We start from the raw sequence: 27,512 nt of genomic DNA on the forward strand, positions 1-27,512 counted from the left end.
TATTCTGCTCCTAATTCCATCTCAAAGGATTATTATTCATCCTATCTTTAGTCCTTTATTCATCCTATTAATTAGTAATGGCGACAGCAATCAAAACAAAACATTGCACTATTACCTCTCAGGCTCAAAATGTCCGAATTTTTCTTAAAAATGGTTCGCTGTCAACTATAAGACAACACACTATATTTTCAGAACCAGTTTTGAATCATTTCGACGTTTAAAAATTTTTGGGTCGTTTTCTTTACCTTTCGTTTTAAATTTAAAATTTTACTGTGCAGTTAATTTGGTAAATTTAACAACAAAACAAAAAAGAAATTGTGTTTAAGCATTAGCCCTTCTAAAAACAAAATGCAGAGCCAGAGATGCCATTTATACAGATGTATCTGTATTGTATAAATTTTTCGTTGGTTTAAATCAGAGTACAGATTTTACATAGATTTTATTGATTTAAATCAGAGTACAGATTTTATATAGACTTTTCTCTGTGAGTATCTATTACTATTTGATTGCAGTAATTCTTTAAAAGTTCATTAATCAACGGACAAATCGCATGTTAAAAAGGAAATCTTCGCACACACTTAACAGCCAGTGCTACTAGATTTGCCACAATGGTTATTTCATTAGTATTTAATACGCTCTTTCTGGTAGTATTCGAAGCCGATATAGTTTTTTTGAAATATAAATATCAATCATATAATTAAACTAATGTCACGGACACCAAAAAAAAATACTTGTTGATGATAATTTGAAGAAGAAAAACAATTTTGTTTTGTAACATTATGAGAAAACCTGGCAACTTTGCGAAACCAAATGAGATGAAATAAAGCGCAATCAAGTGAACTAAGTGAAAAACTTTCAGCTCATATTTTTGAAGACTTTTACTGCTTGTCGGGTAGTGTTTGAAGTTTTTAATCAATAATTAAACAAGTGGCATGTGAACATTACTAATTATGAAGTGATCATGTTTTGAGACGAATCGTTTAGAAGATATTCAGAAACATGACGAACTATAAATATTGAGACGAAAATGTGTCCTAAATCGAAAATGGAGTTTGTTTTAAATGAAAAAAACGTGATTAATCCACCTAGCAGTGAGATGATACCTGTTTCATCAATCCGCATGTGTTTTTTGGATGGATATTCTTCGGTGTTATAGTTCTCATGATATTAATTTAATTATCGTTGTTTTAAATGGCAAATTGAGATTTTAATCACTCATTACCCTGTAATGTCGAAACTGCAAATCGTATCGAATTTCAATCTTAACGTGTGACGATCTATTGAACATTCCATGGGATGTCGAAGTAAGTTCCACTTTAGAGTTTTTCGTCATTATTTATGGTACTGTATTCAGGAACTAGCATAACCCAAAATGATTCGAATGGCCATAAATTATTACGCCAAACAATTTACATCTTCTATATCAGTATGAATTTTAAAAACTCATCATCTGTTATTCCAGAATCGGATAAAATTCACCAATTTTGTATGGAACCTTAAGTCCTGTAATTTTCAGTTCAATTTGGGCTTTTTTGAGAAAATTATTGAGCTTCGAGAAACGATTCGATACTGGAACCGGAATTCTAAAATCGGTGTAGCCGAAATCAGTTAAATTCACCTGAGGAGTGTGTAGACATCTTTTAGAAATTCTAGTGCGAATTAAAATTTGAGGGTACATTCCGAATCCAAAAACGAATACCGCTCAAACTGAATAAAATTTATTTGGTATTCGACTATCCAAATCTGCAAACCCGATAAACCTGATTAATTTATGTGAAATGAAGATGTTTATACTAATCACCCTGTATCTCCCAAACCAGAAATCGGATCTGACTAAAAAGTAAGATGTTTTATAGGGTTTTAAGATCTCTCATTTGAATCATAGATGATTCTTAGATTTCGTTTGAATCTTAGATCGGTTCTACGAGAAAAATGAGTTGCATTATTTTAATTTCGTTTCACATATCATCCTGTAATTCCGTAATCAGAAGTCGGATCAAAACGTAATTCAGGAACCTTATTTGGGAGTATATTACTTTTCATATGAATCTGAGTTTGTAGGAAACGGTTTAGCCATTTCCGAGAAAATTTAGTGAAATTATTTGTCACACACGCATTTGCTGATCTCGACGAACTGAGTCGAATGGTATATGGGAGTTGTGTTGTTCCAGAATTATTTACTGTAAGTAGTTTAAATCAATATAACTATGGAATTACTTTCAACTCGAAAATGCTGATATCATCTGGTTTACATATGCCGTATTCGAAAGATTATGTTGCCAAAAACGAACCGTGCTAAAATTGGTCCGAGGCAAATTGTCATGAAAAAGGATGCTGTACACAGTCTTTTTGGTATTTAGAAACAATTGTATATAACAGTATAAAAATTGTGTTTTACATTGCTCCCAAGCATTACTTTGTCATACAGCGCTCAAAACTCCTACTGCTGGAATAGGGGAAAAAGTCGTTTACACAAAAATTTCGATATCTCCGTTGAAAATGGACGGATTTTAACAATCTATGGCTTGTTGGATAGGTATTACCGTGTGGAATCTAAGTATAGAAACATATTCTGTTTTCAAGGTCAAGTGTGACAGATACTGTCAAAAAACTGAAAATTTTGACATAAAACTTCGCATAACTAAAAAAGTAAACATCCGATCTCAAAACCATTTAATAGCGTTCTGGGTGAAGGGGAGACCTTTCATTAGCGACTAGTTTGATCAAAATCGGTCCAGCCATCTCTGAGATCTCGACCTCTTAGTTGACAACACACATACAGACACACACACATACACACACGGACATTTGCTCAGTTCGTTGAGCTGAATCGATTGGTATATGACATTCGGCCCTCCGGGCCTCGGAAAATTTTTCGAAAGTTTGAGCGAATTCTATATCTATTTTTTATATATATAGAAAAAGGTAAAAACGATCACCTAATAATTTAAAACCATTTCTTCCAATAGAAAAGTGTGACAATAGCTCAAATATTCACAGAAACATTAAACATTTCACAGTTTGGTTCAGGTACGTTGTAAGATATTATTCATGCTCAAAGTAATGGGGTGAAGGGATGAGATGGAAATAGGAGCTCAGATGAAATGAACCCTACTCATAATTTTAATCGCATCACGTAAGAACGGATGGACGGATTTACATGATTCTTTTTTTGATTGATTAGTTTCCAGCACCACCGGGTTCGTACATCAAAAAAATTAGGAAAACTTGCCGGAAAAGTGGAAAAAATCCATAAAGTTGTTTTGTATGGACAATGGAATTTTCCGTTGAAAAAGTCGTCAATGATTGCTAGATCTACGATTGATGTTTGGCGCGCAACGAGTTGCATAAGTGTTTGGTCGTCGAAGAAAAGAATGGAGATCTCACATGCATACAGGATCCGCCATGTAACTTTTTTTTAAACATGCAATAAAACACAAACGGTTCATCCGATTTCGAAATTTATTTTTTCATATTAAAGTACAATCCTTCCGGTTAATTGTGGAATATAATTTCATTCAAATGGCTGCCTCTGCTGGCCTTGCAGTACGCCATATGGTCGGTCCAGTTTTTTAGTACATTTTCGATTGTATGCATCTTTATTTCAGCTATGGTTGCAGGAATGTTGTCCTTCAAGGCTTGAATTGTCTCTGGCTTGTCCGCATAATACTTATCTTTGACAGCCCCCCAAAGATAATAGTCTAACTGCGTCAAATCACACCAAACTGTCACTCTCTGAGGATGCATCGGCTTCTCCATGATAACGTGCAGGTTTTCCGTACCTCAGATGCGACCATTTCGCTTATTAACATACCCGCCGAGATGAAAATGTGCCTCATCCTAGAAGATGATTTTTTGGCAAAAATCGGCGTCTTCTTCAAGCTAATTTTCAAAGTAAAACTGCACTATTTTCACGCGTTCCTCACGCGTATACACAACCATTTTCGTTCAGCGGAAGTAAAAAACTAAGTTTCTGTCAAATCAGAAGTGACATTAAGGTTACCAATGTCGAAATAACCGCTAGTTCAAAAAAAATGTTAGATGGCGGACCCTGTACTTGATTCATGTTGTTTATCATTTCGAGCCACGTGCTCAATTGGATATCAAATTTATTGCTTGCCAAATGACTCAATAACAGTTGATGGATTGTGTATAATGGAGTTAGATAAATAATATTGGTCATTGTGAGCGCGAGTTTTACAAATCAGAAAATCTTTAAATAAATCAATGAAAAGATTGTTCTGTTTTTCACGAAAAAATAGGTCATTTTGTAGCTGTTAAACCTCCCCAAAGTAACAAATAAGGGAAAGGAAAACGTTGGGGTCTGGTTTTTTATATGTAGAAAGTGTGTGCAAAATTTGAAAAAATGGTGCAGAAGTTTTTGAATGACGATGGACACGGACTTTCAAAAATTGCTTTCGAGGAAAACGCGTTTTGTTTTCTGGGACAGCGCCTTCTTCTGTTGTCGAATTTTACTCTGAATGTCTTTCTTTTCCTAAACTTCTTTCATTTTTTTATTCTTTTATTTGGAGCAGGGAAAAGCCCACTGGAGTTAGTTTCTGTCAAACTTGCTCTCCAGCAGGCATAAAACCTCCTTATCTTTTGCATCAACATCAAAAATTTGCATCAATCCAAATGGCACATCTCTTTAAATCTAGTACTTCTATAGTAACTAAATCTAATGAGACAATAACATGAGAAACGATTTCTGGATAATATTACGTAATGTCTGTCGAATGTCTAATTGTAACAATTGCAGTAGCTCGGAGCAATCGATTCGCGACTGAAGTATATCTGCCACAAAACTAGCCTTAAGAACATCACGACGGACAAATAATAAATCGAGACCAATCATTTGATAGCTTAGAAGCTATGGAGTAAGTAAACTCTATGTGCTCTTTAAAATTTAACTTGGGATCCAGTAAAATACCCAGGTCCCAGGTTTGGGAAATATTATAGTTGAACTTGAATACAGACTTTTTTTGCGACTAAAAGAGATGACGGAGCGTTTAGAGGCATTTAATACCATTTTGTTGATGTTACACCAATTAGTTAAATTATCCAGCTGTTCTTGTAGGAACTCTGCAGATATGATTATATAAAATATTCTAGTCATCGGCGAACGATAGTTTCATACACTTGATCGAACATTGAGATACAACAAAATTTTGAATGGTCAAAGGTGACTTTTTTGAGGTAACAGCAAATGGCGAGTCTCTGACATTACAACCCACCTTTTTTCAAAATAAAGTAATGTATCCATTTCCCGCATCTGCTCTTAACTTGGTAAGAGCTTTGTCATCTTCACTTCACAGCAATTGACATAACAGCAATGTCATTTGGGGGTTAGCCAAATTTTGTGCTAGGGCACATAACCGTTTTTATTATTTTTACGTTTCGTCTTTGACTCATCAGTGCAGAGCAGTTCAAATTGAACTGCTTAGTGCTAAACTCGGCAGTTCTATTTGAACCGCTAAGCAGACGTAAAGTTTCTGCTACTTACAGAACACTTTCTGTTTTGCAACGGAGTGCAATGTCTTTTCTGACGTGCCGAACGAAAACGTGTTTTCGAATATTTCTGGCCGATGCAGGTTTGATCATTTAGGGGTTAGCCAAATTTTGTGCTAGGGCACATAACCGTTTTGCCTTTCTCTATAGAAAGGTATTAGAATTGCTGGAAAAACCGACTTTCGAACGGAGCCTCGGAGACCCATAGTGTTATATACCATTCGACTCAGCTCGACGAGATCGGAAAATGTCTGTGTGTGTGTGTGTGTGTGTGTATGTGTGTGTGTGTGTATGTGTGTGTGTATGTGTGTGCACTTTTCGAAGATATTTGAACGCGCTCAATTTTCTCAGAGATGGCTCAACCGATTTTAACAAACTTGGGCTCGTTTGAAAGCTACTATCGGGGCATTGATCAAGTTCGAAGATAAAATGGCTGTGACTTTTGGTTCCGGAGATATGATTGTATAAGTGACGTAACCGACAAAAAGCGTTGTATTTGAACGCGCTCAATTTTCTCAGAGATGGCTGAACCGATTTGAACAAACTTGGACTCGTTTGAAAGCTACTGGCGGGCCATTGATCAAGTTCGAAGATCAAATGGCTGTGACTTTTGGTTCCGGAGATATGATTGTATAAGTGACGTAACCGACAAAAAGCGTTGAATTTGAACGCGCTCAATTTTCTCAGAGATGGCTGATCCGATTTTAACAAACTTGGGCTCGTTTGAAAGCTACTGTCGGGCCGTTGATCAAGTTCGAAGATCAAATGGTTGTGACTTTTGGTTCCAGATATATGATGGTATAAGTGACGTAACCGACAAAACACGTTGATTTTTACCGCTCTTGTATATATAAGGGTGCCAAAATTTTGGGATCAACTCTATTTTCGTAAAGTTCTAGTGCTCAAAAGTTTAAGCACCTCGAAAAAAGCCTTCATGCAAAATTTGACCTAAATCGGACATGCTTAAGGGGTGCTGCCCGGTGGTAAAGGTTTGACAATTATCGATCTTGAAAAAGCACCATAGGGGGGAGTACATGAAATTTCCAAAATCGAAAATTTTTTTTGATGCCAAAACTCTTAAAACTGCATAAAACATCGAAATTTAGTGTCATCTCAAAAAAAAATTTTTTTGAGAAAATCAACTTTCTGGGACTTAGAAAAATTTTCATATTTTTTCTAAGTCCCAAAAAGTCGATTTTTTCAAAAAAATTTTTTTTCGAGATGACACTAAATCTCGACGTTTCATGCAATTCTAAGCCTTTTGGCATCAAAAATTTTTTTTCGATTTCGAAAATTTCATGTACTCCCCCCTATGGTGATTTTTCAAGATATATGAAAATTTCACTAAGTGGACTAAGAAGGCTTTTTGCCTTTCTCTATAGAAAGGTATTAGAATTGCTGGAAAAACCGACTTTCGAACGGAGCCTCGGAGACCCATAGTGTTATATACCATTCGACTCAGCTCGACGAGATCGGAAAATGTCTGTGTGTGTGTGTGTGTGTGTGTGTGTGTGTATGTGTGTGTGTGTGTATGTGTGTGTGTATGTGTGTGCACTTTTCGAAGATATTTGAACGCGCTCAATTTTCTCAGAGATGGCTCAACCGATTTTAACAAACTTGGGCTCGTTTGAAAGCTACTATCGGGGCATTGATCAAGTTCGAAGATAAAATGGCTGTGACTTTTGGTTCCGGAGATATGATTGTATAAGTGACGTAACCGACAAAAAGCGTTGTATTTGAACGCGCTCAATTTTCTCAGAGATGGCTGAACCGATTTGAACAAACTTGGACTCGTTTGAAAGCTACTGGCGGGCCATTGATCAAGTTCGAAGATCAAATGGCTGTGACTTTTGGTTCCGGAGATATGATTGTATAAGTGACGTAACCGACAAAAAGCGTTGTATTTGAACGCGCTCAATTTTCTCAGAGATGGCTGATCCGATTTTAACAAACTTGGGCTCGTTTGAAAGCTACTGTCGGGCCGTTGATCAAGTTCGAAGATCAAATGGTTGTGACTTTTGGTTCCAGATATATGATGGTATAAGTGACGTAACCGACAAAACACGTTGATTTTTACCGCTCTTGTATATATAAGGGTGCCAAAATTTTGGGATCAACTCTATTTTCGTAAAGTTCTAGTGCTCAAAAGTTTAAGCACCTCGAAAAAAGCCTTCATGCAAAATTTGACCTAAATCGGACATGCTTAAGGGGTGCTGCCCGGTGGTAAAGGTTTGACAATTATCGATCTTGAAAAAGCACCATAGGGGGGAGTACATGAAATTTCCAAAATCGAAAATTTTTTTTGATGCCAAAACTCTTAAAACTGCATAAAACATCGAAATTTAGTGTCATCTCAAAAAAAAATTTTTTTGAGAAAATCAACTTTCTGGGACTTAGAAAAATTTTCATATTTTTTCTAAGTCCCAAAAAGTCGATTTTTTCAAAAAAATTTTTTTTCGAGATGACACTAAATCTCGACGTTTCATGCAATTCTAAGCCTTTTGGCATCAAAAATTTTTTTTCGATTTCGAAAATTTCATGTACTCCCCCCTATGGTGATTTTTCAAGATATATGAAAATTTCACTAAGTGGACTAAGAAGGCTTTTTGCCTTTCTCTATAGAAAGGTATTAGAATTGCTGGAAAAACCGACTTTCGAACGGAGCCTCGGAGACCCATAGTGTTATATACCATTCGACTCAGCTCGACGAGATCGGAAAATGTCTGTGTGTGTGTGTGTGTGTGTGTGTATGTGTGTGTGTGTATGTGTGTGTGTATGTGTGTGCACTTTTCGAAGATATTTGAACGCGCTCAATTTTCTCAGAGATGGCTCAACCGATTTTAACAAACTTGGGCTCGTTTGAAAGCTACTATCGGGGCATTGATCAAGTTCGAAGATAAAATGGCTGTGACTTTTGGTTCCGGAGATATGATTGTATAAGTGACGTAACCGACAAAAAGCGTTGTATTTGAACGCGCTCAATTTTCTCAGAGATGGCTGAACCGATTTGAACAAACTTGGACTCGTTTGAAAGCTACTGGCGGGCCATTGATCAAGTTCGAAGATCAAATGGCTGTGACTTTTGGTTCCGGAGATATGATTGTATAAGTGACGTAACCGACAAAAAGCGTTGTATTTGAACGCGCTCAATTTTCTCAGAGATGGCTGATCCGATTTTAACAAACTTGGGCTCGTTTGAAAGCTACTGTCGGGCCGTTGATCAAGTTCGAAGATCAAATGGTTGTGACTTTTGGTTCCAGATATATGATGGTATAAGTGACGTAACCGACAAAACACGTTGATTTTTACCGCTCTTGTATATATAAGGGTGCCAAAATTTTGGGATCAACTCTATTTTCGTAAAGTTCTAGTGCTCAAAAGTTTAAGCACCTCGAAAAAAGCCTTCATGCAAAATTTGACCTAAATCGGACATGCTTAAGGGGTGCTGCCCGGTGGTAAAGGTTTGACAATTATCGATCTTGAAAAAGCACCATAGGGGGGAGTACATGAAATTTCCAAAATCGAAAATTTTTTTTGATGCCAAAACTCTTAAAACTGCATAAAACATCGAAATTTAGTGTCATCTCAAAAAAAAATTTTTTTGAGAAAATCAACTTTCTGGGACTTAGAAAAATTTTCATATTTTTTCTAAGTCCCAAAAAGTCGATTTTTTCAAAAAAATTTTTTTTCGAGATGACACTAAATCTCGACGTTTCATGCAATTCTAAGCCTTTTGGCATCAAAAATTTTTTTTCGATTTCGAAAATTTCATGTACTCCCCCCTATGGTGATTTTTCAAGATATATGAAAATTTCACTAAGTGGACTAAGAAGGCTTTTTTTAGATTAGCATCACTGTTCTCATACAAATAGGCAACGCAAATGTCAAGCACTAGTTTGGAAAAATGATGCTGACTGTGTGACATAAACACTTAAGCATGCTTTTGTGAACTACTCGAATCAATCTGAATCAATTGGTGTCAAAATTAGTATCCAAATTTATTTAATAAAAGTATAAAACATATTTTCATGAGACTGTTATGAAAGTAGAGAAAGGCATTATCACACCACTAGGTGGATTAAGAAGGGTTTTTAAACCTGCATCGGCCAGAAATAGTCGAAAACACGTTTTCGTTCGGCACGTCAGAAAAGACATTGCACTCCGTTGCAAAACAGAAAGTGTTCTGTAAGTAGCAGAAACTTTACGTCTGCTTAGCGGTTCAAATAGAACTGCCGAGTTTAGCACTAAGCAGTTCAATTTGAACTGCTCTGCACTGATGAGTCAAAGACGAAACGTAAAAATAATATAACAGCAATGGTTTTTATTTGGAATGTGATGTTAATACATTTGAAAGTAATCATTTGTGTCGGATTTGTCGTTGATTGATGTATAAGATCGACTTATTTTTTGAAGAACAACAAACCGACAATTATTGTTAACCAAAACTTCAATATTTTAACCTTCAAATTTGAGTTAGTAATAATACTATGAATTTAAAAATTCAACATAATCTTTCCGATTCCCTTCGTTTCGTAGTGGTCCGGCATCTGCGATTCGTCTCGGGGAGCTGGCTCTGGACTCCTCTAACGATGAAGCCTTCCCGGAGGATTTCAGCGTAGCCGATTTGATACCTCATCCGGAGTATAAGCAATCCTCGCAGTATCACGACATCGCACTAATCAAACTGGACCGTAAAGTAACTTTCTCACCCTACATACGACCGATTTGTCTTCCGACCGATGGGGACATCAGCAATGCGCGATCCATCGCCACCGGATGGGGCACGATCGGATACGGTGAATCCACCAGTGCGATGCTGCTCAAGGTGGTACTGGATATGTTTCCCTACGAGGAGTGTGTCGGACATTTTGAGGTTAATCGACGACTGAAGGACGGACTTCGTCAGGAAAGTCAGCTGTGTGCTGGCTCGCGAAACTCCTCTAAAGATACGTGTCAGGTATGAGCCATTGAATTAAGAAAGAAAATCTCCAATGATTGAAAAAACCCTACATTTCAGGGCGACTCTGGTGGGCCACTACAAATCTACAACGATGACAAAGTTTACTGCACATACACAATCATTGGAGTGACGTCTTTTGGCAAGTTCTGTGGACTGGCTGGTTCACCTGGAGTCTACACCAAGGTTTACCAGTACATTCCATGGATCGAGAATATTATTTTTTAACAGTAATACTGGCATCGATATGACAGAAATAGACTTACCTCAACGTTGATAGACATCACTCGCAAATAGCTGATATATGACTTTACTCAACTTCAATCCGATAGTCCGTTTTGCTGGTCCATAAGGCAAATTTAACAAGCGCTCCTTCTCCTCCTCGCTAGTACACTTCTCATAGGCAAGATAGAGTTTCTTCGCAGTAGGATATCGCTCTACGATCGCATTGACTTTTTCGATTGTCAGTAATTTGATTTGAAGTAACTGTTTCATGAATATTTCTCTAACAGTACAATCGCGATTTTTAGACGATTGTTTGTTGAAAATTTCGAACAAAATCAATGGAATTGTACGTTGCTTTAAACTAAAATTAGTTGCCATAGCTTTTATCGTTTCTTGAGGTAACATAGTGATGTTCCAAAACGATTTATCCTGCAATTCCGAACCGAAAATCATCTAATTTTTTCGACAGTTCGAATACCAATCCAACTCACCTTCATATTCTTGTTCAAAAGCTTTGTCATAACAGACAGATACAGCACCGTGTGTTGATGATTTTCTGTGTATTTTACGATGAAATCTTGCACGAGCGTATTCAAAGCAGCCTGCGAAAGTGTACTGGCCGGTACTCCCACTTGGCGATTATTGCCCAAATGTTCAATCAAATAGATTACATTGGCAAGCCCGCATTGTTTCAATCGGAACTTTTGCTCGTGAAACCGACCATCTTTGATGCTACTGGCGAAATCGTCCATTCGTTTCCGCTCCACTACATAAGGAAGAATAAATTCTCTACCACTGTCGTCCTTTACAATCCACAAAAAATCGCCAACACCGAGACGTCGAACCGCGTACTCCACCTGATACTGATCGAGTTCCTTTAACGTTCGATCGAGATTACTTCTTGACTTGCCTATCGTTTCCTGGGTGTCCACCAGCAGAATTACCTTCGGGTTCGATATCGTCACGTACTGTTGATCAATAACTTGCAAATTTTCGAATATAGAATCATCTAGTATTTCAAACTGTTCTGCTTTTGGTTGTTTTTCTTCTTCACCTGAAAAATAAGTAAGTTCTAATCTATCTGACCAAACCAAAACTCTCCAGTCACCTTCATCGGGCATCTCTCCAGCCAGATTCCGATAAAATTCCAGTTCCTGATCATTCAACATTCGTTCGATTTGTCGGTCATGCGTCGAAATCGTCACGACCTCTCCACTATTTTGTACATAGGTCTTACATCGTTTATCCAACGCTTCGCAAATAGTTTTGCCGAAATCGGCTAGCATGAAACAATCTCGACCGGAAGCAATCGGAAGCGGATACCGTCGCAATGAAGCCAGTGCCTTTTGCAATGGGATTCGGCTCATCGATTCCTTTTCCTCTGCTTTCAGTAACATTTCCTGTAGCCACCGCTCGAACAATGGGTTTGGACAACCTATTTTGATACCTATCCGACGAACCGTAGACGCTGTGGCAGAAGATTTTGGTGCAAGATCCGGTTGTTGTCGGATAATTCTAATTTTACGATTGCTCTGCTTAGGCATATCTATATTCTGATGTCCCTTTAGTGTCTTATTTCAGTTTAGATTTCAGTAACTAGCACAAAACGTTTTTTTTTTCTTTGTAGTGTCACTATAAGGACGGCTAAGACCGCTCACGGTCCATTTTGCCAGCACAAAACGTTTAATGGTGTAACAACACTAACAACCGGATTTGATTTTGTTTACCGGTTTTTTGTTGAATCGTAAACAATTGAAATGTTATCACGTCGGGGGGTTCATTCCCGGGATTTTATGTACGTACGTACACTCGAAATATGTTATACCAATTTAAAAAAAATAAAAAATATGAAAAAATACCTACAAAACTGCAATGAAAAAATCGGTTGGGGGTTATTCGAGTAAAAAATCACAAACTTTAGCTGAGCTCATGAGCTCAAACAAGATTTAGAAGGTTAAGAAAAGTTAAGAAGGAATTGTGTGAGTTTAACGGGCTTAAGAATGTTTAGGAATTGTTACGCAGCATTAGAAGGTTTAGGAAAGTTAAAGTTAGTGAGATTATTTAGATTTACACCTACAAATTTAGATTTACACCTACTACACACTTAAAACCATTTCTTGAGCTCGGCATAATAAAATGCCGAAACTGATCACACACTTAAAACCATTTCTTGAGCTCGGCATAATAAAATGCCGAAACTGATCAGCAACAGCTAAATTTGCTGATTGCTCAGTAATCAATACGCATGTTTCTGAACTTCGTTAAATGCATTCACTGATATTTCGGTAAAATGCTTCACTTTGCCGAAATTTGGCATAATTGCTTGCTGAATTTATCAGTAAACAACAGATATGCCGACATCAGCAGAGACGTTTGCCGAGATTTCGTAATATGCGCTAGCTGTTGCCGAGATTCAGCACGACAGCTGTCATTTATTGCCACGTTACATTTTCGCTACGCATTGCGCGATTATTTTCTGATGAAATTCTTGAGTGAAAAAATGGATAATCCTCGAAGAAACGTGGAACCACTTGCAAGTAAAAATATTGAATAAATATAGTGACATGTTTCGCTTTATAAAAAGCGACTTTATCAGATCACATTATAAGGGAAAACACCCAACACGGAGCTCAAAGAGTCCTCGAGACAAAACTTTGGGGGATATGCGAAAAAATAACCCAATGCATGGACAAATTCAATAGTTCAAAGTAAGTTTATTTTTTCGAACAATACCGTATATGCATCATTAAATATTGAAAATTTTTGTATATTTATTTTTATTTTCATATTTCCAGTTCGACTCAAGGTGCCCGCATCCGGAAACGCCGCTTTTTATTATGCTACATGTTTTAAGGTAGAGGCTTTAAGCACTACTGGCAACAAATTTGTAAGCCTCCTTTAAGTGTTAATAAAATGAATTTTTGATCCTGAATGGTGTGTTTATAATGTTTAGAAATTACAAACAAAATTAATTGACTAGATTTTTAATTACTGATGATTCAGTAATTTGTTTTTTTTTTTTTCATTTTTTCGTTTTACTGGATTGCCGAATATTCAACGAACGTTTCACTGAGCAAACAGTAAATCTTATGCTGGCGATTTCGGCAATATTTGACGTTTGTCAAATTTGAGGGTGCCGAGACGCTCAGTTATTTTATTTTTGCCGAGATGATTGCTGATTACTCGGCTGTGCGAATCTCGGCATTTTTTTGCCGAGACTCAGCTAAAAAATTTAAGTGTGTAGGGGCTGCTTTTGATCAAGAATGAACCAGTTTCTGATTGGCTGATTTTGATGTTGCTACCCGCATATTGTGAACAGAAACGACTTTTGCAAGGTACGCGAGCAATGATGCCAAGTATAAAGAAAATCAGAAAACAAGTTTATTAAAATGTATAATTTTAGCTCACCAATGAAAATGAAAATTTTCAGAGAATGTTTCACGTGTTTTCAATCTCGTTTGTAATACATTTTTATAGTGGCAGGTCCAATTTGTGTAACTACAATCAGCATCAAGCCGTTTTTCTTTTTAGTGAATTAAAGTGTAAGATTTGTTAAATTAGTGTAAACTCGAAAGTGTGTTTAGTTTTACGATAATAATGAACTGTTGTGTTGCACACTGTGGTCGCACTAAGCATTTCTATCCAAACTTGAATTTTTCCGGTTTCCAAAAGATCCGGTAGTACGTCAACAATGGATTCTATTTTGCGTCCAACATGAGATATTTCTTGTTTTGTCATCAAAGCCCAATTAATTGTTTTTAAGCATTAATTTCCCGTTGCTTCTTCTATCCGGGAAAAGTGTTTTTCCAATCCTGTCAACATGCTTTTCTCAACAGAGCCACCTAGTGATGTAAAGATACCTTGCTTATATTTCTCATATTTCCCAATAATACATTCCATTGAATTTTGAGTAGAAACAAGAAAGATTGATTGGGTATCAACTAGCATAACCTATAACTCGAAGCAGTTTTGCGCATAATCGTTCTAAATGACGATTTGAAATGAGATGAGCTCCATTTTGAAATGTTTGACCACTATTTTCAGTTCTTCCAAAAACGCAAACTGGTAGCTGATTCAGCCAAGCTCGTTTCGATTGGCCATCAACTAGTTGGAACAGTCTTTGGCACTGTTTCGTAGTTTCGTGTTTTCCATCGTCACTTCATACGATGGTTTAAAGTTTTTAATATAAATCACCCTATAACTTCGGTACCAAAAGTCGGATTCGGAAGGAAATGAAGAATTACCAGTTACCAATTTTAGCTTTGTTTACTACTTCTGATACTGTCGGAACTAGAAATCTCAAACCAGAATAACTAAATAGAGTGTATGTGATCATCAACTATCAAGTGCTATAAATTATAAAAAAATATTTCTAAACTTCAAGGAAAATGAGTTTTACATGGATGGAAAAGAAAATTTTATTTGAAGCCAAATTGCATGGAAGTCACAGAAACTCAAATAAATTCTTTTAATACTTTTTGTTGAAACACGAGTGGCCCGATCAAACTTCCGGTTCCGGAATTACAGGTTACAAAGTAATTGAAATTACAAAGCTTCAAAATTGTTTTAAATTGGGCTCAAAACCATTTCAATTTGTAGTTTATGTTAGAACTAAATTCCATTATACCTCTTTTTTCAAATCCAGAAATATCGAGAATAATGGTAAAATCCTTTCAAAAGGAGCTCACTTAAAATTTCGATGTACATTATTAACAGAAGGCAAACGGGATGGTTCGAGTTTATCGGACGAAACTGTTCATAACCACACAACAGCATAATTTGGATCGTGTGTGGGCCAACTGAAGACGTTTGGTCTCAAATAAATATCCGAACTTGCAATTGGTAGCAATTGACAAAATTTGCAGTTCGTTTCGAGAAAAATTTGCACAAAATCTCGGCCAAAGAATCTTTTGAAGGTATAGCGTGGGAAATGCTTATTAAAAATTTAAACCGAAGAAACCAAGAAAACATCCAAACAAAAGGAATTGTTCCATAAAGTAGAGAGCCAAACAGTTTTGGTGTTTGAGTTAACTGGCAGTATACCTTAAGTCTTGTTGTCTCTAAATGAAATTTCAACGTATTGTAACTGCAATAATAGCATCAATCGTGAAGAATGAGATTTACATTTCTGAAATTTTAGGAAAACCACTACTTATAAAAAATAGGTCACGTCCCACGTTAATTCCTTACTTTCCTGTTAGTAGTTCTATAAATGAACACGTGATTCAAGTAGGCTCAGTAAAATTTTAATGCAAATCAGCTCGTTTTGGCGCCAAACGTTTTTATTGCAAATCTAGTATTCATATTTTGCTCTCCAGCGGCAGAAGCATTGCATAACTCGATACGCAAATCAAATTCGAAGAAATGAATCTGGGTGCTGTTTTTATATTTGGAAAATTCTTCATTTTTATGGTTGGATTTAAATATGATCAAAAGTTATTTTATTCGTTTATTTGCTCATGTTTTATTTCCTTAATTAAACCTGTATGTGAACTGATAATTTCAAATTTCATTTAAAAAAAAATAACTATATAGGGATATTTTCTAACTTCAGTTTGATAGAGCATTACGTTCGTTTAAATTAAAAAAAAACAGTTTAGGAGGTACCGTGCGGGATTAGGTCATTGAGATTATTTCGGATTAGAGAAGTTTTAGTTGTCTCAATAAGCCCAGAGTTTAGAGTGACCTGTCTCTTCTTCAAACTCAAGTAATTTGAAAAAAATCATCCAACATTTTTCTAAAAACATGAGATATGCCAAATAAATCACAATAACGCTATCTCGTGGTTACCATGCTAATTGCATTCTTCTATTGAACAGTTGTAAATCTTCTATCCACAATCCAGTATCTTTACCCTACTATTCTTTGAAGGTTTTTAACTTCCGTTGTAAAAATTTTCATACGATGTTAGCTTCTTCACTAAATTAAATTCCTTGATGCCGAAGAAACATAACCAGGTAACTGAGGTATCGCTTGTGGTTATTTTTGTTAACCTTACTATTCTTCCACATCTAAAAAATCCAATTTTTAAATTTTTAGAGTCCATCCTGTTTAACGAACAGATTATACAAATAATATTTCAAAATTTCCCGGAATACTTATCAGTGCCGTTTTAGCAAACACAATTTAGTGTGTAATTAGATCAGTTTGGAACGCTGCAAGATGCCAGTATATTTGTCAATATATCGCAACATTTTTCACATGTAGTTTACAGATATTTGTAGGTTTTCAAATATATGCCAGATATTCGAAGTTTTTAAAATTTTCGTTGACATCCACAAGTTTTCCAAAATCAAAAAAATGCTCACAGAACCCACCAAAATTATCACCTTCATTGGTGCATGTTTCCATTGTGACAAATATTTGAAAATTTCACCTGGCATCCCTGTATTCGGATTAACTACCATTTGACAGCTCAGTAATCTTCACACCCACGCACAGATTTTCGCTGTTATGAATATTCTTTGATTAAGGTTTTGATTGAATTTGATCTGCTTGAAAAGGTTTTAGTACGTTGACAAGCAGTCTAGACGACCATTCTCGAACAAACAGGAAACAAATAATTACGGTTGGTACTGGTATAATTATAAAAGACATTGTTAATGGATTAGGTTTATTTGTCAGGTGTTGGTGATTTCAAACTTACTCGGTAACAATGTCATTCAAGAAAGATGTAATACTACTTATTAAGCCTTACTATTGGGTCAATATATTGATGAGTTTATCGTATATTGTTGCAAAACGTGCACCTATGATATGTAACTTTTTATGGACTTATCTGTTCAACCAGACAGACCAGTGTGAATTGGATGGACGAGAAACGGAGATTCTCTTTTTCCTGCTCATCGTTGTCATGATTCGAACAAGAAAAACGGGAAGTGTCACAATGATCAATTATCTAACCTCGAGCTTCACGTATACTAAAATCGCAAATCTTGGATTGTGGTTCTACAGCGATATTCGATTGGGTTTGATCTATGGAGTCCTGTTTATCTTGGTGGCGTTAACACTTCCGGAACCAACATATTCCGGGCCGGATAATGTAGTATACCTTCGCACGGAAAATGGTCTTGATGAAGAGCTGGAAAGAGACAAACGTGTTAATTGGCTGGTCACATTCTATACGGTTTGGAATCCAGCTTGTGCAAATTTTGCTCCGATAATCGCTGAGTTGTCTGCTGAGTACAATCTTCCCAATCTCAAATTCGGAAAAGTTGACATCGGCCGGTTCCCGAACATCGGTAAAAAGTATCATGTTTCGGACAGCTCCTTCAGCAGACAACTTCCCACGGTGATACTGTTCCGCAATGGCAAAGAAGTTGCTCGTCGTCCGTACTCCGATGCTAAAGGAAAGCTAGTAAAATTCTTTTTCTCGACCGATAACGTTAAGGCTGCTTTCGATCTGAACAACTTATACAAAGAGTGTAAGGATAATCCTATCAAAGGTGCCACCAAAGCTATCTCTTACAAGAAAAAGAATTAAATGTTGCGCCTGCAGCTATTTATCGTTAAGCATTTAAAGAGCCATTTTAGAAGGAATCACGTGTAATATTCATTCAGCCTAAGGAAAGCGTGACGTTTTTAATTTATTTTAATCGTTATAAGTCGTAATGCTCGTCATCGAACAAACGTACCATTGAAGAATCGAAAAATATAGAGTTTTTTGTTATGACGACCCTGCTGTTATCTAGCCATCCATCATGATTAGCGCAGTGGTTTTTGGCAGTGGCATAGGCAATAATCTTCCATGCCCAATCATCGATTATCGTGTGTGAAATCCGTCGTTTTCTGTGCTGCTTTGATTGTCTGATCGCCTCAAGACAAGCCCTTTCGTCCGTTGTATGTCGTAACTCGTTTAATTAGCGCGGTCGTGTTAGAAAATAGTAAACCGCACGGTTTCTGTTTTTTTTGTGTTATGTTTTTATTTTCTCGTATCTGAGTTGTGTTTATTTAGCTTTAAGGTTCCACTGAAATGCATTACATCAACCGCATAGTGGTAGTCAATAAATTTACTGAATCAATATTTATTCTCGTAGTACATTATTTCCGTATGTAAAAAGTGTGGATTTGCGTAGAATAATAATGCTGGGTAAGTCAGTTCTACTACAGCAAATGATTTTTTCTTATCAGGTGTTCGTCTCAGGTGATTTATTTTTCTATAGCAAATCCTTCCTCGATTTGGTGCCGGCAGTTTCAATGCGTACCGTCAATCCAATTGGCTTGGTAACTTGAGTCCGCGATTTTCGAAAAAAAATCAAGCGTTTGGAGCTTTAAATATTGCATCTGAATATTGAAACATTGAGAGAAGAGGTCATTGTACATATTTAACTTTTTCCTCTCTGCGGAGAAAGTATTGTAGGATTGATGAGCAGTTTTGATTTTTTGACAATATTTTCGTCAATCCAATGAAGTTTCCACTACACGATCAAAAGTATTGTCAATACTCCTTGTATTGACAATACTATTGTCTCGTGTAAGGGCCGCTTAAAAGACAAGCTTTTGATTGATATAGCCAATTTCCAAAATATCGGCGATCGAATTATGCACATACCACAATCAAGCTCTGGTATTTTAATTACTATCCAATGATTCAGTGCTTCATCAGTCCGGTCAATATCTCTGCAACAGTCATATATTTTAAATATTTATTTATGTTATGCAATATGCTTGAATCGTTGAAACATTCATCGCAGCAATCCTTGACTACAAGCAAAACAAGCAACGGCTGACATAGACCTCCTCCAATCATAAGCCGTTGACAAGGTAAGACGTAGTTTCGGTTGACCTGACGAACGGAGTGATTCCCTGCAGTGTCATCGGCAATTTCCACAATAGCGATGGAACAGAAAACGTAGAGGCCACACACCACAGGCCGAAACGTGCAGAGATACCAGTGGAAACCTTTTCACGAACGAATGTGAGGTGATCGACAGTTGGAAGCAGAACTACGACGAACAATTAAATAGCGAAACGCAAGCTGGGTGATTTCAGCAAGATGCAAATCATAAACAATTTAATGTTTTATTTATGCAAGTTTTGGGTTAACCCATATCATACGCGAATGAATGTTAACTTTTTGTTCTCTAACGCGATCAATAGTTTTACCATCAATTCTTACATTGGCGTCATGACCGGTGCTAACAGAAGAAATAACCATATATTTAGTTTTCGCGACGTTTAGTTTCAGTTGCTTAAATTTTAACCATCGAACCAGCGAACTTAGATCCTTGTTTATATGTGCAACAGCTGCATTGAAATCTTTAGCCGTAATTAACAGAACAGTATCATCAGCAAACAAATTTATATCACAGAAACGTAAGACTCGCTTCATATCATTAATATGCATGATAAATAGAATAGGACCTAACACACTTCCCTGAGGCACACCAAGTGAATTACCGAGGGAACTAGACACTACATCGTTAAAAACAGTCTTTTGAGATCTACCGCATAAATAGTTTTCAAACCATTCATGCGCCATTCCCCCGATGCCAAAACGCCGTAATGTCTGCAACTGTTTCAAAGGCTCTCTTCAGATCCAAGAACACAGCGAAAATACTCTCTTTGGCTTCGATTTTCTCCTTCCATTTTGCCAATACTAGGTTCAAAGCGGTTTCACAAGAGTGACCTTGACGATATCCCGATTGTTCCGGTATTAGCAAACTGTTAGAGTTCAAAGAGTTATTCAGCTGATCTTTAACAAAAATTTCCAGATTTTTTTCCAGCGTGTGCAACATGTTAATGGGGCGGTACTCCTCGGCTTTATCCGTTCCAGTAACCTTGGGGATAGGAACCACCATAGATTCTTTGCAATCTTTTGGCACGTGACCCGTGTACGATTCATTTACCAAATCCAGTAGATCGTGTCCGATAACATGAAAGCAATCCTGTATCACTTTTGAGTTTACATTGTCAATACTAGTCGATTTTCCCAAATTGAAACAAATATTTTTCAATTGTTCAAAAGTGTTTGGTTGAAATTCATCAAGTCTACAATAGTTATTCATCGGCTGTATTATTTCAACAGGTTCACCTACCAATTCAATACTTTGATTGATCTGTTGAACACTATTCATGAAATAACTGTTGAACTTTTCAGATAGAATTTGTTCTGTGTGTTCTTCTATATCGTTAAAAGTTATGGTTTTTGATGCACTATGTGTAGGCTTGATCAACTGTTTGAGAATTTTCCATAACTCTCTGCTGTTTTGTTGATTTTGATCGATCTTCCTCTGTATGTATTCTTATCTAGTCTTCTTCAGGGCCCCTGAATAAATATTTCGTGCTTGTGTATATCTACTCCAGTGACTACCATTGTTAGTTCTACAGAATCTCTTGTACTGTTTATCCCTCTCCCTTTTTAACCGTAAGAGGTCTATTGAGTACCACCTATTCGAGCTGTTCTACAACCCAAGCTTCTTGATACAAGTCGAGATAGGGTTTGCTTTGAATAGTTTTTCCAACACTTGATTTTCACCGTATTTTTCTCATTTCTAGAGCTACTCGTTACGGAAATTGCAATTGTTTCGTGATCTGAAATCTTGCAATCGGATTCCACATTTGAATAAACACCATCGAAATTGGAATACACGTGATCTATCAATGTCTTACTGTATCTCGAAATTCTTGTAAATTAATTCACAGTTTGCTGCAAATTGAAGAATTCTGTTTCAATTGATTCGAACCTTGATCACTGAGCCAATCAATATTAAAATCTCCAGTAATAATATTTAGTTTACCGAAACCGACGAAATTCTCCCACCAGTTTTCTAGAATTTCCAGAAATTGGCGGTCGCTTGAACTTGGACTGTGATAAACAACTCCATAAATTCCCATCTGGTTAGGTTTATTTGTCAGGTGTTGGTGATTTCAAACTTACTCGGTAACAATGTCATTCAAGAAAGATGTAATACTACTTATTAAGCCTTACTATTGGGTCAATATATTGATGAGTTTATCGTATATTGTTGCAAAACGTGCACCTATGATATGTAACTTTTTATGGACTTATCTGTTCAACCAGACAGACCAGTGTGAATTGGATGGACGAGAAACGGAGATTCTCTTTTTCCTGCTCATCGTTGTCATGATTCGAACAAGAAAAACGGGAAGTGTCACAATGATCAATTATCTAACCTCGAGCTTCACGTATACTAAAATCGCAAATCTTGGATTGTGGTTCTACAGCGATATTCGATTGGGTTTGATCTATGGAGTCCTGTTTATCTTGGTGGCGTTAACACTTCCGGAACCAACATATTCCGGGCCGGATAATGTAGTATACCTTCGCACGGAAAATGGTCTTGATGAAGAGCTGGAAAGAGACAAACGTGTTAATTGGCTGGTCACATTCTATACGGTTTGGAATCCAGCTTGTGCAAATTTTGCTCCGATAATCACTGAGTTGTCTGCTGAGTACAATCTTCCCAATCTCAAATTCGGAAAAGTTGACATCGGCCGGTTCCCGAACATCGGTAAAAAGTATCATGTTTCGGACAGCTCCTTCAGCAGACAACTTCCCACGGTGATACTGTTCCGCAATGGCAAAGAAGTTGCTCGTCGTCCGTACTCCGATGCTAAAGGAAAGCTAGTAAAATTCTTTTTCTCGACCGATAACGTTAAGGCTGCTTTCGATCTGAACAACTTATACAAAGAGTGTAACGATAATCCTATCAAAGGTGCCACCAAAGCTATCTCTGACAAGAAAAAGAATTAAATGTTGCGCCTGCAGCTATTTATCGTTAAGCATTTAAAGAGCCATTTTAGAAGGAATCACGTGTAATATTCATTCAGCCTAAGGAAAGCGTGACGTTTTTAATTTATTTTAATCGTTATAAGTCGTAATGCTCGTCATCGAACAAACGTACCATTGAAGAATCGAAAAATATAGAGTTTTTTGTTATGACGACCCTGCTGTTATCTAGCCATCCATCATGATTAGCGCAGTGGTTTTTGGCAGTGGCATAGGCAATAATCTTCCATGCCCAATCATCGATTATCGTGTGTGAAATCCGTCGTTTTCTGTGCTGCTTTGATTGTCTGATCGCCTCAAGACAAGCCCTTTCGTCCGTTGTATGTCGTAACTCGTTTAATTAGCGCGGTCGTGTTAGAAAATAGTAAACCGCACGGTTTCTGTTTTTTTTGTGTTATGTTTTTATTTTCTCGTATCTGAGTTGTGTTTATTTAGCTTTAAGGTTCCACTGAAATGCATTACATCAACCGCATAGTGGTAGTCAATAAATTTACTGAATCAATATTTATTCTCGTAGTACATTATTTCCGTATGTAAAAAGTGTGGATTTGCGTAGAATAATAATGCTGGGTAAGTCAGTTCTACTACAGCAAATGATTTTTTCTTATCAGGTGTTCGTCTCAGGTGATTTATTTTTCTATAGCAAATCCTTCCTCGATTTGGTGCCGGCAGTTTCAATGCGTACCGTCAATCCAATTGGCTTGGTAACTTGAGTCCGCGATTTTCGAAAAAAAATCAAGCGTTTGGAGCTTTAAATATTGCATCTGAATATTGAAACATTGAGAGAAGAGGTCATTGTACATATTTAACTTTTTCCTCTCTGCGGAGAAAGTATTGTAGGATTGATGAGCAGTTTTGATTTTTTGACAATATTTTCGTCAATCCAATGAAGTTTCCACTACACGATCAAAAGTATTGTCAATACTCCTTGTATTGACAATACTATTGTCTCGTGTAAGGGCCGCTTAAAAGACAAGCTTTTGATTGATATAGCCAATTTCCAAAATATCGGCGATCGAATTATGCACATACCACAATCAAGCTCTGGTATTTTAATTACTATCCAATGATTTAGTGCTTCATCAGTCCGGTCAATATCTCTGCAACAGTCATATATTTTAAATATTTATTTATGTTATGCAATATGCTTGAATCGTTGAAAATTCGCGGATGAAAAAAAATGTTCTGAATTATTCTCGCGTCAAAAAATTGCTCTTATTTATAAGAAATAGAACTAATATTTAAACATTTAAACAGTATACTTAGTTGTATCATCACACGAGACGTTTTCCGAACCATCGGAAAGTTATGTGGGCAACTCCAAAAGTGGTCTTTAAGGAGCAACACAGCAAGATCATGTTCACTTTATACTTCTACTAAAATACGATGACTTTCCGCGGTACTTATTTTCATGTAATAGTAATGAAGTAACACACCTCCACGATTTTTCTGATACAAACACGGAAAAGCTTGTGATCGCAAAAAAAGAAAAAGATTAGTTGCTTTTTTTCAGAATTTGACTGGTGAAAATTTGGTACAACTAATCGATTGTTGTTTCCATTGTCATCCACATCAAACCGAAAATGAAACGATTCATTGACCATTAACATATACCCCCTTGCGAAAAATGAACAATGGCGAGGATGCTACAATACCGCACGAGAGTGAACGAGGAACGATACAGACAGGCGCAGAACGGACAGAACTCAGTTTTCCGGAGAATAAAGCGACACCAGGAAAACCAAGATCACCTAGCTGTGGGATACGAACACGACAATATTACACGAATCATCAATGCGCCTTCTTAGGGCATATTCAGGAGTGTTCTAGTTCTAGATGCATAATTTATGTCAGTTTTAAAATTTAAAACTAGAAATTATAACAAAATACACTGGCAGCCCCAGCAGCGTTTTATCTGTGTTTCAAATATAGAAAAAATAGAACGGCAATGTATACCAGTATTAAATTTGACAGTAGAACTCGTCGAATAAATGAAACTAAAACGGATTGCTGGGGATGCGTTTGTTTCAGTTTCATTTACATTATAGACCACCCATATGAATCTTTCAGCTGCTGAATTTGCTCTTAAAATGTGAAGAGTTTCATGCTTGACAGTTAAGTCAATGACATTACGAACATCCACCAACATTCATCGCAGCAATCCTTGACTACAAGCAAAACAAGCAACGGCTGACATCGACCTCCTCCAATCATAAGCCGTTGACAAGGTAAGACGTAGTTTCGGTTGACCTGACGAACGGAGTGATTCCCTGCAGTGTCATCGGCAATTTCCACAATAGCGATGGAACAGAAAACGTAGAGGCCACACACCACAGGCCGAAACGTGCAGAGATACCAGTGGAAACCTTTTCACGAACGAATGTGAGGTGATCGACAGTTGGAAGCAGAACTACGACGAACAATTAAATAGCGAAACGCAAGCTGGGTGATTTCAGCAAGATGCAAATCATAAACAATTTAATGTTTTATTTATGCAAGTTTTGGGTTAACCCATATCATACGCGAATGAATGTTAACTTTTTGTTCTCTAACGCGATCAATAGTTTTACCATCAATTCTTACATTGGCGTCATGACCGGTGCTAACAGAAGAAATAACCATATATTTAGTTTTCGCGACGTTTAGTTTCAGTTGCTTAAATTTTAACCATCGAACCAGCGAACTTAGATCCTTGTTTATATGTGCAACAGCTGCATTGAAATCTTTAGCCGTAATTAACAGAACAGTATCATCAGCAAACAAATTTATATCACAGAAACGTAAGACTCGCTTCATATCATTAATATGCATGATAAATAGAATAGGACCTAACACACTTCCCTGAGGCACACCAAGTGAATTACCGAGGGAACTAGACACTACATCGTTAAAAACAGTCTTTTGAGATCTACCGCATAAATAGTTTTCAAACCATTCATGCGCCATTCCCCCGATGCCAAAACGCCGTAATGTCTGCAACTGTTTCAAAAGCTCTCTTCAGATCCAAGAACACAGCGAAAATACTCTCTTTGGCTTCGATTTTCTCCTTCCATTTTGCCAATACTAGGTTCAAAGCGGTTTCACAAGAGTGACCCTGACGATATCCCGATTGTTCCGGTATTAGCAAACTGTTAGAGTTCAAAGAGTTATTCAGCTGATCTTCCAGATTTTTTTCCAGCGTGTGCAACATGTTAATGGGGCGGTACTCCTCGGTTTTATCCGTTCCAGTAACCTTGGGGATAGGAACCACCAGAGATTCTTTCCAAACTTTTGGCACGTGACCCGTGTACGATTCCTTTACCAAATCCAGTAGATCGTGTCCGATAACATGAAAGCAATCCTGTATCACTTTTGAGTTTACATTGTCAATACCAGTTGATTTTCCCAAATTGAAACAAATATTTTTCAATTGTTCAAAAGTGTTTGGTTGAAATTCATCAAGTCTACAATAGTTATTCATCGGCTGTATTATTTCAACAGGTCCACCTACCAATTCAATACTTTGATTGATCTGTTGAACACTATTCATGAAATAACTGTTGAACTTTTCAGATAGAATTTGTTCTGTGTGTTCTTCTATACCGTTAAAAGTTATGGTTTTTTGATGCACTATGTGTAGGCTTGATCAACTGTTTGAGAATTTTCCATAACTCTCTGCTGTTTTGTAGATTTTGATCGATCTTCCTCTGTATGTATTCTTATCTAGTTTTCTTCAGGGCCCCTGAATAAATATTTCGTGCTTGTGTATATCTACTCCAGTGACTACCATTGTTAGTTCTACAGAATCTCTTGTACTGTTTATCCCTCTCCCTTTTTAACCGTAAGAGGTCTATTGAGTACCACCTATTCGAGCTGTTCAAACTAACATACTTTTCAGTTACCAATTCATTGGTACACTTTTTCAATATGTCAGTAAGAAGAGATGCTCTGTGATCCAAATTTCCAGTCAACTGTGTACAACCCAAGCTTCTTGATACAAGTCGAGATAGGGTTTGCTTTGAATAGTTTTTCCAACACTTGATTTTCACCGTATTTTTCTCATTTCTAGAGCTACTCGTTACGGAAATTGCAATTGTTTCGTGATCTGAAATCTTGCAATCGGATTCCACATTTGAATAAACACCATCGAAATTGGAATACACGTGATCTATCAATGTCTTACTGTATCTCGAAATTCTTGTAAATTAATTCACAGTTTGCTGCAAATTGAAGAATTCTGTTTCAATTGATTCGAACCTTGATCACTGAGCCAATCAATATTAAAATCTCCAGTAATAATATTTAGTTTACCGAAACCGACGAAATTCTCCCACCAGTTTTCTAGAATTTCCAGAAATTGGCGGTCGCTTGAACTTGGACTGTGATAAACAACTCCATAAATTCCCATCTGCATGCCTCTTTCAACTGATATACCCAAGAACCAATTATTTCCAACTGCTTCGTTTGATTGAATGCTGAATTTAATTGATTCTGGAGCGTGGATTCTCAAAGTCAGCCACAACTTTTACATCTTTAATCGAAATTTCCTGATTTTGACTTTTCAAAAGGTCAATAAATACATCAGAGGAATATCGATCACTCATCCCAACTATTTTCAGTTTTGCTTTCCCGGGCTTGGATATAATAGCATTGTATTCAGTACCTAAATTGCTTTCAATGTTTCCTTTCACTGATTGAATATCCTCTCCTGCTGCACACTCAACAATAATCGAGCCATCTTTACCATTTTTAAAATGACTTATTTTATGTGTTCTTGGATCTAACCTACCCTTCAAAATCTTTCTCGTGTCATCACTCGTTTGCGAAGACTCGAAAGGTCAACTGAAGAGAGCGTCAACTGCGAGGAAAACCTCACAATCGCTGAGTGTGTACAATCGAGGAAGATGCGCGTGCAGCGGGAGTACAGAGCAACTGGAGAACAACGGCCCAAAATCAAGTATTCAGAAAATTTACAATTCGTTCGGTTATCTTCCAGAAACGGGATTTGTTTCATCAAGGCAAAGTAAAATGTGCGAATACAATTCTATCATGTGGTTAATCTAATTTGGGATAGAAGTGGATTTTCTTTCA

The 27,512-nt window shown here is 36.9% G+C and overlaps 4 protein-coding genes across 5 annotated transcripts in view; 3 read left to right on the top strand and 1 right to left on the bottom strand.

Annotated features, from left to right (window-relative positions):
• Window positions 1–10,759, top strand: part of LOC131430529 (serine protease snake-like) — a 15,637-nt gene extending 4,878 nt beyond the window's left edge. Inside the window, exons 4-5 of the mRNA XM_058595581.1 lie at window positions 10,045–10,465; window positions 10,526–10,759. Coding sequence (XP_058451564.1) covers window positions 10,045–10,465; window positions 10,526–10,693 — 589 coding nt within the window. The 3' untranslated portion in view covers window positions 10,694–10,759. The remainder of the gene's footprint in view (window positions 1–10,044; window positions 10,466–10,525) is intronic.
• The window catches only part of LOC131430527 (crossover junction endonuclease MUS81), a 26,445-nt gene extending 14,039 nt beyond the window's left edge, over window positions 1–12,406 (bottom strand). For both annotated transcript variants that reach the window (XR_009229538.1, XM_058595580.1), the window contains exons 1-3: window positions 11,799–12,406; window positions 11,182–11,744; window positions 10,732–11,119 (exon numbers count right to left, since the gene is read on the bottom strand). Coding sequence is in view for 1 of the 2 variants with exons in the window: in XM_058595580.1 (XP_058451563.1) it covers window positions 10,733–11,119; window positions 11,182–11,744; window positions 11,799–12,234 (1,386 nt within the window). In the remaining variant the exon portion in view is untranslated. The remainder of the gene's footprint in view (window positions 1–10,731; window positions 11,120–11,181; window positions 11,745–11,798) is intronic.
• A 4,701-nt stretch (window positions 12,407–17,107) lies between these two features.
• On the top strand, window positions 17,108–18,717 carry LOC131430531 (thioredoxin-related transmembrane protein 2 homolog). Its single transcript, XM_058595583.1, has 2 exons — window positions 17,108–17,258; window positions 17,315–18,717. Exon 2 carries the CDS (start codon window positions 17,346–17,348, stop codon window positions 18,171–18,173), a length of 828 nt encoding a protein of 275 aa, XP_058451566.1. The 5' UTR covers window positions 17,108–17,258; window positions 17,315–17,345; the 3' UTR covers window positions 18,174–18,717.
• Window positions 18,718–21,540: 2,823 nt separating this feature from the next.
• On the top strand, window positions 21,541–22,950 carry LOC131430534 (thioredoxin-related transmembrane protein 2 homolog). Its single transcript, XM_058595587.1, has one exon. The coding sequence runs from the start codon at window positions 21,579–21,581 to the stop codon at window positions 22,404–22,406; it is 828 nt and encodes a 275-aa protein (XP_058451570.1). The 5' UTR covers window positions 21,541–21,578; the 3' UTR covers window positions 22,407–22,950.
• The last annotated feature ends 4,562 nt before the right edge of the window (window positions 22,951–27,512 follow it).

This window comes from Malaya genurostris, chromosome 2, assembly GCF_030247185.1.
Source record: "Malaya genurostris strain Urasoe2022 chromosome 2, Malgen_1.1, whole genome shotgun sequence".
Classification (NCBI taxonomy): Eukaryota; Metazoa; Arthropoda; class Insecta; order Diptera; family Culicidae; genus Malaya; species Malaya genurostris.

Bases quoted from the DNA above. Each gene is read 5' to 3' on its own strand.
- LOC131430531 (XM_058595583.1), top strand. From the start codon at position 17,346: ATGTCATTCAAGAAAGATGTAATACTACTTATTAAGCCTTACTATTGG.
- LOC131430534 (XM_058595587.1), top strand. From the start codon at position 21,579: ATGTCATTCAAGAAAGATGTAATACTACTTATTAAGCCTTACTATTGG.